The sequence below is a fragment of the Alosa alosa genome, chromosome 10, assembly GCF_017589495.1.
Source record: "Alosa alosa isolate M-15738 ecotype Scorff River chromosome 10, AALO_Geno_1.1, whole genome shotgun sequence".
Taxonomy (NCBI): domain Eukaryota; kingdom Metazoa; phylum Chordata; class Actinopteri; order Clupeiformes; family Clupeidae; genus Alosa; species Alosa alosa.
In genome coordinates this window covers 24,963,028-24,974,856 of record NC_063198.1, presented here as the reverse complement: position 1 = coordinate 24,974,856, position 11,829 = coordinate 24,963,028, and the positions used below count along the sequence as shown (strand labels likewise).

General features: G+C 43.7%; 1 protein-coding gene across 1 annotated transcript; it reads left to right on the top strand.

Moving 5' to 3' along the window:
* The first annotated feature begins 1,694 nt into the window (after nt 1-1,694).
* LOC125302197 (SRSF protein kinase 1-like) lies at nt 1,695-11,829 on the top strand. Its single transcript, XM_048255278.1, has 4 exons — nt 1,695-2,159; nt 4,889-4,914; nt 5,628-5,841; nt 11,682-11,829. The coding sequence occupies exons 3-4, from the start codon at nt 5,637-5,639 to the stop codon at nt 11,735-11,737; spliced, it is 261 nt and encodes an 86-aa protein (XP_048111235.1). The 5' UTR covers nt 1,695-2,159; nt 4,889-4,914; nt 5,628-5,636; the 3' UTR covers nt 11,738-11,829.

Sequence of the window (11,829 nt, the reverse complement as noted above, 5' to 3'; positions counted from 1 at the left end):
CAAATTTCCGTCAAGGATTCCCGGGACACTGAAAGACCGGGGTAGACGAAACTTGGTGGGCATATAACCCCATATGGATAGCATGGAACCATCGTTTTTCGTTTTGATCTGTAGCCCCCCCGCTGGACTGCACCCCCCGAAAGGAGGGTAGGGCAGACACAGTTTTCTGTGAATATCTTGAGAACCGTAAGGTTTAGGAGGACCATTTTTTTTGTATGTTGATCTTAAGGGGCCATGTCAACCCATTCCATAACCACTCATTTTATGTATAGCGCCACCTAGTTAAACACAAAAAAGTAAAAATGAGGTGTTGTAATTGAAGGTATCTGTGACCTAACATAGTCAAAACTGCACGAAATTGGAAGTGTAGGATCATTATGACACCCTCTGAATGCACGCCAAGTTTCGTGGAATTCCGTTCATGGCGGGCCACACAATAAATTAATTTATGTTACTATACACCAACTGGCCTGTAGGTGGCCGGAGACAGTTTTCTGTGAATATCTCGAGAACCGTAGGGCCTAGGAGGTCCCACCTTTTTTTTTTGTATGTTGGTCTTAAGGGGGCATGTCAATCCATCCCATTACCACTTATTTCATGTATAGCGCCACCTAGTTAAAAATTAAAAAGCAAAAAATTAGGTGTTTTCATCACAATATCTCTGGCTGACATGATCAAAACTGCACGAAATTGAAAGTGTAGGATCATTATGACACCCTCCAAATGCATGCCAAGTTTTGTGAACTTTCGTTAATGGCGGGCCTTACAATAAAATAATTTATGTGTACATTTAGTGACCGTACACCAACAAGGATTCCCGGGACACTGAAAGACCGGGGTACATGGAACTTGGTGGGCATGTAACCCCACATGGATAGCATGGAACCATCGTTTTTCGTTTTGATCTGTAGCCCCCCGCTGTACTGGACCCCCTGAAAGGAGGGTAGGGCAGACACAGTTTTTTGTGAATATCTTGAGAACTGTAGGGCCTAGGATGACCAATTTTTTCCGTATGTTTGCCTCCAGGGGTCATGTTAACCCATTCCATGTGCACACATGTGCATAAACAGATATACACGCACACACATACATTCACAGTAATCATATGTATGACACATACTCACACAGTAGACATATGTACGCATGCATGCACATGCACAAACACACATACTCAGGCAAACACACAAGCACGCACACACACACACACCCACACACATAAACATTAACGTGTACATGCACACATGCACACAATTCAAGAATTTCTCAGAATTATGAACAGGCAAGATGGGGGTGGGGTTGTATAAAATTAATTTTACATGTGAAATCTATAAACTAATCATGTTTTGGTACTTGTTGTCTAGCAGATACCAGTGAGAATTGAGTGTGGATAATGCAATTTAGTGAGACAGTTAGAATCATATAGGCCTTTCAGTATGATTTATTTTTGTGGAAAAAATGTGCTGGACTGGATTATTATTATTATTACAGGTCATTGAAATGCACTGTACTGTTCTTCCTAGGCTTCTTCTTCTTCTAACGCAATTAAAGGACAATTCCGGCGCAAAATGAACCTAGGGGTTAATAGACCTCTCTGGAATAAGTCCCGCCTCCGAAACATCTGGATCCACCCAACTTCCGGGCGTTGAATGTCTATGGGAAATAACATGGCGTTTCGAAATATCATACCTGTCAAACATCTGTAGGTGGCGAAGTAGAAAAAAAATGGTAGGCCGATTGGCCTACACACTTCTGCCATCTAGTTTCCACTGGATTTTTTGATTGTCGGCTACTGTTTTAAATACACTGTTTAAATATGTGGGTGTGTAAATGCAATGATGAGTAAATGCATACATATACCACGCTTTTATTTGAGCATTCGATTTGTTTCTTTTGTTGTTTATGTACCTGGTTCTAAGTTCTCCGGTGTGTGCTCTCTGGTGCTGTTGTGCATGGTTCTAAGTTCGGCTCTCCTCTCCTGTTCGCTGTTGTTGATGTTCCTTGTTCTATGTTCTCCTGTGTGTGGTCAGGTTCTGCAGGGTCTGGAATACCTGCACAATAAGTGTAAGATCATCCACACCAGAGAACATCCTGCCATACGTCCGGCGACTGGCTGCAGAGGCCAGCGAGTGGCAGTGCACAGGAGGACCACCTCCATCAGGGTCCGTAGGTCAGACACACACACACACACACACACACACACACACACACACAGGAGGACCGCCTCCATCAGGGTCCGCAGGTCAGACACACACACACACACACAGGAGGACCGCCTCCATCAGGGTCCGCAGGTCAGAGACACACACACACAGATACACACAGACATTCACGTTATTCTGAACTCATTTTGCTCTTAGTCAGTCAGTTTGGAATAAATGGGCTTGAAATGATCCTAAGCGCAGCAGGCCTGCAATGGCCCTGAAATGAGGAGTGACTGGAGTGGGGAGGGAGGGGGCTGCAGAGAGAGGGATGGAGAGAGAGAGAGAGAGAGAGAGAGAGAGGGATAGAGAGATAATTCTAGGGAACTTGGTGTTCTGACGTGCTCTTGACAGGCTTTTTAGGAGTTGCTGGAGTGCTGTCCTCATCTCAACCACTTCAACGCATTTGGGGTTTAATTAAACATCAGCTGGTATGTTGAGATCAAGGGCGTAGGTTTGGTCTCAGCTTTGGTGGGGACACATCCACAACTCCTGTTGTCACGATACCAACATTATTGTTTCAATGCCAATAGCAAGTGAAGAATCTCGATTTCGAAACTATTGCGATTTTTTAAAATTTGATTTGGTTTGTGTGATTTGTGAGATCATTCACATCAGTGGCAATCATAGAATTTGATTGACCCTCCACACACACACATAGAAAGTGATGGTTGTCATAGGTTTCTTTTTCATATTTTGGAATTCATATAAACTATAAATTTATATTGATAATTATTTATAGTATTTTATGATCTGCATGATTACTAATAGATAAACATATTTAGTAATTTGATTACATCATATTGATATTTAAATTATTAGGCTACACTTGTCTATATCATCACATTTGGTGTGTAAATCTAATTGAGTGTCTGTCACTTTAAGAGGAACGTGAATGCTGAAAAATAGTTTCGCAAGTGCAAGGATATGTGGATTCAATTCATAAGGATATGTGGATTCAATTCATCATGTTTGCTATGTCATTAGATAAAATAAATGTTAAAAAAACGAACAAGTCAAAGAAAATCTTTCTGGGATGAGATAGAATAGATAAGTGTCTCGCAATGTTCATTTCTATGAGTATGGAAATGCACCAGTTTATCTTTTATTTCTTTGCATTGTGCAGACTACATTCACAAATACATTAGCCTACATAAACAGAATATAGGAACAGGAAAATGTCTCGGATCCATTGTTTATTGCGACTGCAAGATTGGTAGCCCTAACAGTCAGTGATGGTGACTGTCCGTGCGGCACACCCTTATTCAATATGACTCCTAACACTCCAACATGACTCCTAACTAGCTTAGCTGTGACAATATCCTGGGTAATATCCTAACAGCTAATGCTATTTTACACAGTAAAGTCCGCATTTGAAAGCCTGGTCACCAGTTGGCAATTTGTATGGCTAATTATTTTGCCTAGACTGCAATGAAAAAGCTTCATATTTGTGGGTGGCATAGCTTATCTACAAACCACAAAAAGGGGCAAACATGTACATGCTGAAGGGCAAAGGGAATATCACAATGTTTTACTCTGGCCTTTTTTGGGAAAGGCTATGTATTGGCAGACAGCCCTAACTTACCGTTGTCGTTGACACCCCCGCTCGCTTGACTGCCGGGTGCAAACAAGTAGCCTACAGTAGCCTGTGCTTTGTCACTCTCCGTGCGTGTAGGCCTACTGTAGCGTGCATGTCAGATAACCCTTCCCCCTGTTTTTCAGCAAATCTTATGACGACGTTTCGTGTACTGTTGGTGGAATGATCAGCAGCACAAATAAGTTCGCTAAAATATTGGTGGGGACAATTTGGTCATCTTAAAATATTGATTAGGACTAGTCCATAGCGTCCTACCCTAAATCTACGCCCATGGTTGAGATAGCCGGCCGGGTGCATTAGGAATTTCAAAATCTGCATTTTTACAGTCATTAGGAGGGATTCTAGTGGGCTGTTTTCTGAGATATCACACAGGCTGTAGATATATAAAGCTGTGCGTGTGTGTGTGTGTGTATGGTGATTCCTGTGGGCTGTTTTCTGAGAGATGACACATGCTGTAGATGTATAAAGCTGTGTGTGTTAGTGTGTGTGTGTGTGTGTGTGTGTGTGTGTGTGTGTGTGTGTGTGTGTGTACACGGGTGTGTCCGTGTGTGTGTGTATGGTTATTGGAGTGTCATATTATGTATAAAGATGCCATACTTACTAAATGAGGGTCTGTGAGTCATGTTAGCGAGACATGAAAAAAAAACTTCTTCAGACCAGACAAGAGCTTCATGATCCCATCCTCCCTCCCTCCCTCTTTCACTCTTCCTCCCTCCCTCTCTGTCCCTCTTTCTTTCTTTCTTTCTTCTTCCCTCCCTCTCTTTCCCTCTCTCTTCTTCCCTCCCTCTCTTTCCCTCTTTCTCTGTTCCTCCCTCCCTCTCTCATTCTCCATCTCTCTCCTCTGTCACTTGTTTCTCATTCTCCATCTCTCTCTTGCTCTTCCTCCCTTTCTCTCCATCATGTTGTGTTGTCTGTGTGTGTGTGTGAGTTGTCCACTTTGATTCCTGCCCTACCGTGTTGGCCAGACTCTTACACACACACACACACACACACACACACACTCGTATACTGTCCTGTTTTACACTGATTGGTCTCAGTGGTGCAATTATTTATTTGTGTTTATGTTTATTTGCTTGTTTGTTTCTCTCTACAGTGAGTACAGCTCCGGCTCAAAAACAAGTAAGCCTTTTTCCCTGCCGTCTAAATGTGTGTGTGTGTGTGTGATGGAAGACTATCGTCAGCGTGTGCCTGAATGTGGTTGTATGCTATTCTTTTTTTAAGAGATTACTAAAGAGTGAATTCTTGTAGAAAAGTGTTTGTCTGTTTGTTTGTTTGATTTTGTGCTTGTGTGTGTGTGCACCAAGGATGATGTCTTGGGGAGGACTGTTATGTGAATGTGTGTGTGCCTGAAGACTGGAGACTGCTTAGATAAGAGAGTGTTTTCGTGTTTTTCAGACAGACAGTTTCAGTGCATCTGTGTGAGTGTGGTGTGTGTGTGTGTGAGAGAGAGACGAGAATTGCGTAGGCATCCAAGTGTCTATTATTCCTGTGCTGGAACTGACAGTAGTGAGAATGAGTCTTTGTCTGCCAGATGCTCACTCCAGAGGCGTGTGTGTGTGTGTCTGTGAGTGATTTTCAAAACATCTCTCTCCTCACCCTTCTTTCACCCTCTTTGTTCACTGTCCTTCTGTCTGTTGTTTTCTCTCTCCCTCTATCTCTCTAACTCTTTTCTGGCTCTCTCTCTCTTTTCCTATCTCTCTGCCTCCCTCTATCTCTATAACTTATCTCACCCTCTCTTTCTGTCCCTCTCTCTCTCTCTCCTCTCCTCCACTTCCTCTGTCTCTTTCTCTCTCCACCCCCCCCCCCCCATTCCTCCCCCGTTCCTCCCCCAGCCCCAGAAGATGTCTAAGAACAGGAAGAAGAAGCTGAAGAAGAAGCAGAAGAAGCAGGCTGAGCTGCTGGAGAAGCGCAACCTGGAGCTGGGCGATGGACAGCGCCCCCTAGAGGCCGGAGACGACGAGGAAGAGGACGAGGACACGGACGCGCCCGACAGAGCGCCGTCTGCCACACCCTCCAATCAGCACACCTTACACACACCCAGCAGGGGTCAGTTTACGCATGCGCACACACACACGTACCAATCCTGCTCTCCCCTGCCAGACTTCTCACTCAGATATCACACACTTATCACCCGAGTCATAGGTGCTTGGCACATATGTGAAGTTTCACAAGTTACACACACTTCATCTGTCTTCCGTGGATTACATGGCTCTGTGTGCTTGATGCCAGGCACGCCAGTTACAGTCCACACAAACAATTCTGGTTTCCTTGCACTAGCCATTATCGTTGTAGCCTTAGTGAGGTCCCTCAGGGAAAGTCGAACGCAGTCTGTGTCACCACGGAGACCCATCAGGGCCAACCAGTTAGAGGTCACATGACGCATCAGCTGACAGCTCACCACACTTCCCTGATCCCACTGAGACGAGAAAAGATCATCTACACCAGCTTTGGATTGATACTGTATGGGTTGGTGTGGTAAAGAGCTGTTTAGACCTCACCTCCTCAGACTTATCCAAATCCGTGAGGAAGACACACACACACACAGTGAGTAAGATGTGCTCATAGATCTGTCAATGAGGAGATGACTATGCTGGCATCTGCACACTCTCACACACACACACACACATACATGTGACGAAAACAAGAAGTTGCGTTAGTGTGTGCCAGGTAGATAGAGTGAAGTGCTGTATGCGCCAGGCTGAAAGAGAAGAGAGGAGTTGTGTGTGTGTGTGTGTGTGTGTGTGTGTGTGTGTGTGTGTGTGTGCGCTATCAGAATGTCATACCAAAGTGACATCAAAGAGGTTATGGAAAAGGCTTTTCGAAATATCATACCTGTCAAACATCTGTAGGTGGCGAAGTAGGAAAAAATGGTGGGGCGATTGGCCTACACACTTCTGGCATCTAGTTTCCACTGGATTTTTTGATTGTCAGTGCCGTTAAAGTATAAATATATCAGTAAGAAGCACTTAGCTAACGCACGCTTTGGACACCGCGACTCCCCCAGTCAAGGTTGCATAGCAATGGCAATGTTTCATAGTTTGTCTTCACCGAAATGGAGTTCGTGGCACCAGAGCCTGTCTACGGGGGTGGCACTAACCCTGCGTGAAATCGTCATGTTTGATAGGTTGTTAATACATTCTAAAAAGTGTTACTGTTCTGATTAAGGTCATGCAAAATAAAGCTATCGACTCAATATGACTCTGCCTCTGATTCCTAGTCTGCTTATCATTATCTGTTTTTCATGAAAAAAAAAACTCATCTCGTCATGTCTTTAGTGTCTTTGTCAGCGATTTCTTTCTTTTTCAAATATCTCAATAACAGCCAACAAACTCTCAGCACAGTCAAACCAAAGTTAAAGGAGAATTCCGGTGTGATATTGACCTAAAGTGTATTGAAACATGATACCGAAAGTGGAACGATGTCTCATAGCCCATCTCGGCTTGTCCCCTGCACTCCAAAAATCTGGCACTTAGTTAGCCGATGCTACCAACAGCTTTTTCAATGGTGGTGCCGCATCGGAAAGCCATGCAAATAAATCACTGTTTTACACCCATTTTACTTGAGGCTCAATGTATCTCCACACTTCATTGGTAGACTCGAGGGCCCTGACATTTAAAAACGAGACATTGAGAACTTTGAAAAGCACTGGTAGTTTACTTACAAGACGATTTATACAGACAGTATCTTCACGGGTTTAGCGCTTGCAGCCATCTTGAATTTAGTCACGATAAGTCGAAAGCAACGAGTAAGAATGAACAGGTATGATAAGGGATCAGATTCCAAAAATAATTCAGTGGAAATGCATGGATTCCAGTCAGGGCCCTCAGAAGTCTACCAATGAAGTGTGGAGATACATTGAGCCTCGTAAATGGGTGTAAAACAGTGATTTATTTGCATGGCTAGCCCGATGCCGAATGCCCGATGAAAAAGCTGTTGGTAGCATCGGCTAACTAGCGCCAGATTTTGGAGTGCAGGGGACAAGCCGAGATGGGCTATGAGACAGACATACGTTCACACTCGGTATCATGTTTCAATACACTTTAGGTCAATATCACACCGGAATTCTCCTTTAAGTCGTGTTGAAAAGAGGCTGAACCTTGCAAATGATTTACTTTTATCGACCACTGAAATCCAATGAAAATGACAATCACGTTAGGTTGTGACTGGTTGTGAGCGAGATCTAACGCCCTCCTCCGCCTGCGTACATCGGAACTAGCTCCCGGTTAGCATTAATAATCGTTTACTACTTTAACGGCACCGACGATCAAAAAATCCAGTGGAAACCAGATGGCAGAAGTATGTAGGCCAATCGTCCCACCAGCTTTTTCTACTTAACCTACAGAGTTTGACAGGTACGATTTTTCGAAACGCCATGTTATTTCCCATAGACATTCGACAACCAGAAGTTGGGTGGATCCGGATGTTTCGGAGGCGGGACTTATTCCAGAGAGGTCTATGCATTGTGTGCAGCAGAGGGTGTGTGTGGTGTGTGTGTGGTTGGGGGGGGGGGGGGACAAGCCTCGTGCCAAAGATAAAGTTAAGTTGTTAAGTTATGGCTGCTAAATAAAGAGAATGTCTAAGTGAAGTCACCTCCAAGTTCAAGTGAAGGGACTCCATTGTCCAGACACGGCTGCAGGCCAGTAAGCCTGTCAGTATCGGGGAGAGCAAACAGATGCATGTCTATGCTCAGGAGTTGTTTACAAGGCAGCAGGGACATGCACAGGGGGGTTGCTCAGGTTGCCCGGGCAACTGCCCATTTGCCCTTCGCGATTCACCTTGCCCTTCTGAGGGAGAAAAAATATTGTACAATGGATGCAGAATTTCACGTAGGCCTAGATAAAAGAAAAATCGCAAAGCCTCATTCACTTCCATTCTGGCAACGAAAGTGAAAGTCAGTAGGGGGAAGGGCAAATCTGTTTACGTGGCTGCAGCGCTGCACGCGACAGGCACCTGAGCTGACGGTACAGATCCACTAGCACTTCACTTAATTTTGTCGTGTCGCATTCCACTCTAGTCATGTTGGTGACGTCAAGCGACTTTAACGCGCCCGCAAAGCATTCCAGGAAGGCAGCTCTGCATTTGAAAATATTTTGTGCGTCTAAAAGCTGGGCGATGCCCATCTTTATACAAATTAATCCGTTGAACGCGAGGCGACTATCCAATGAAAGGACGAGGTTGTAGGTCCTTTTAATATATTTAATTTAGTATACCACAATGGTGCCTGTGAAACTTTGGTTCCGCTTACAAGACAAATAATGTTTTAACAATCTCTTCCACGACCACCCAGTAGTCCATAAAACAAACAAAACTAGGATTTGGATGAATATATTGACTGTTGGTGTTTCTGGTGAGGATTTGAGATTGCATTGAGTAGTTTAAATAAAACAAGATGTCAAAATGGCTTGCATAGTTTGTTTAGGCTATTAATGTGTTGTATACTGTTAAGTACATTCCCAAAAATGTGGTCCATTTGTGGAAAAACACTTAAAATACGTTAAAACGAACTGAATATGAGCTGGTAACTGACATTTTAAACAAAACGCCCACACACGAGTGAACGAGGGGAGACAGCGCGACCCCATGCATATGTCGTGTTGTGCAAGTGGATCGGTACCGTACCGTGAGCCTGCATGAGCGGCCCTAGAAGGAGATTGTCGCGGTTGTCGGGTGAGACGACTCAACGTTGTCGGAAAAGGTGAGTTTTTGATGTATAACAAACGAACGATCATCAAGTGTTATGAAATGAATTAAAATCTTCATAAATCCAGGCTGAGTTTGCCACGTTTAGCCTAAATAATCAGACAGATAGCTTGCAGACAAGCAGCCCATTATCACATAGCCTCGGCGACTATTTTTTTGGTAGGCATTAGGCAAACTAAGCTACATGTCTGCTGATAGTTACTTTCTCACATTCCGTTTTAGCAAGAAGAATGAATGATGGAAGTAATGCTTCACAGTAATTATTTTATTCAAAATGGTTAAATGCCTAAATCCTATCCCTATTTTGGGTATTGTTCGAAGCCAAGATGCTCACTGAAAAGAGGTGGATTCAGGAGAGGGAGAGACAATTCAGGGAGGCAGCAAATTGGGCAGCATATCACTGCAAGGTTGGCTGCGAAAAAGCCAACCAGCGGGTGAGACAGAGACTTTGCACTGTGATAAAGATGACATGACACTGTGTAGGCGAATTGATTAATTAATCAGACTCATATTTTATCCTACTAATGGCAATGTTTCATAATTACATTACATTTAAGATGAGGAGCAGTCACAAGCCTCCAGACTATGTGAGGAAAATGTACCAGGAGGAGGCACATTAGGCCTAAGTGATGATCTTCAAATATGAGATGAGAGGACCATGCTAGAAAGTACAGGGTTAAAGAGCTGCATGCTAAATAATTGTAATCTAAAAAAAGATCTTGCCTGAGCAGAACATAAATACCACTAGTGGGCATTAAAATAATAATGATAATGGCAATAACAATATTGGACAGATGATGACCCCAAATTTGGAGAAACCTATCAGTGACTTGATAGGATATTGATAGGGATATTGATTATGTAGGGGGGGGTGCCCTTTTTTTAGGTCAGAGCAACTGCCCCTCAAAATTCCTGTGCACGTCCCTGCAAGGCAGCTACCATGTGGGATAGGGTCCACTAGCCCACTGTTCTCTAGCATTTTTGTGTGGTGAGATTATGGTTTGGTCTTTCTGTTACAAATATCTACTTGTTATGTTGCTTTTTGACCTTGGGTCACTTTTACACGCTTTTCACCAAGGTCCAATTTAACAGTGACACCTCTGTGCTCCTCTCATTAAGACTGCTCTGAGGTGAATAGAATCATATGATGAAGTGTGTGTGTGTGTGTATGTGTGTGTGTGGGCGGGTTGGATTTGAGTGTGTGTGTGTGTGTGTGTGTGTGTGCGCGCTGGTGGGGCGAGTTGGATTACAACAGGATACAGTGAATCCTAAGGAAGAGAGGAATAATCCCAGAAAGCTGTGAATGTCCACTGCGACAGAACTGGGAGTAGGACAGAGAGAGAGAGAGAGAGAGAGAGAGAGGAAGCTGGATGAAATGTGAGAGAGGTGAAAAGGTGAACGAATATAAAACACTGGAAAGACAAAGATTTTGTGTGTGTGAGTGTGTGTGAATAAGAGAAAGAGAGAGAGCGAGAGAGAGGAAGAAAGATGGAATGAGAGAACATGATGGTGAGAGGAAATTTGTAACTGGGGTGGGGTCCCTGACACATGTGTAGGCCAGTATAGCCCATGAAATTCAGATGGAATTTCTAAACATTAGATCTTCACGACGGGAAATGTGAAATTGAAAGGTTTTTACCTTTACAGTTTACCACCGACTTCCTCAGAAATTGTTCATTGACATGCTGTCCTACAACATCCCTGATGTCTACAGCCCAGGGAACCGTAATAACCTTTAATTAAGTGGCGGTTAAACTTTTGTTCCTCCGATCCCGTTCACCTGGAGTTATTTCATTCCTGCCTTGATACAGTTAGCCAACAATGGCATCTGCTACTTTTAATTCAATTCAATTGCCGAAATTAGCCTACACCAGGAGAAAGCATTTATTTCCTAGGCTATGAAGAGTTGATTTCAGTAGATTAATGTTAACACTGCTGCTATAGACCCTTTCAACAATAAAAACAAAAACAATGCTTGAACGTTCTATTTGGTTCCCAATCTACTTCCTCTGCATTAAGATAACATATGGAATGTTAAAACGGAAGCCTTGTGGGGCCAACTATGATGCTGATAATGGAACTCTCTTGAAAGGGTCTATAGCCTACTTTCATGGAATGTTCTTCTCTATTGTTACGACCTTGCCGGTCTCTGTCTGCCTGCCTGTCTCTGTCGTTCTGTGTTGCAGGGTGGAGTCGAGGCACAGGTGCTGCTGATCACCTGATTGGGGCACCTGCACTATAAAAGAGGCTACCTGGCAGAAGTTCCCTCTCGCCATTGCAACATGCGTCGCCTTTGTTTTCTTACCATCTCATTAATACTGACTCCACTTCACA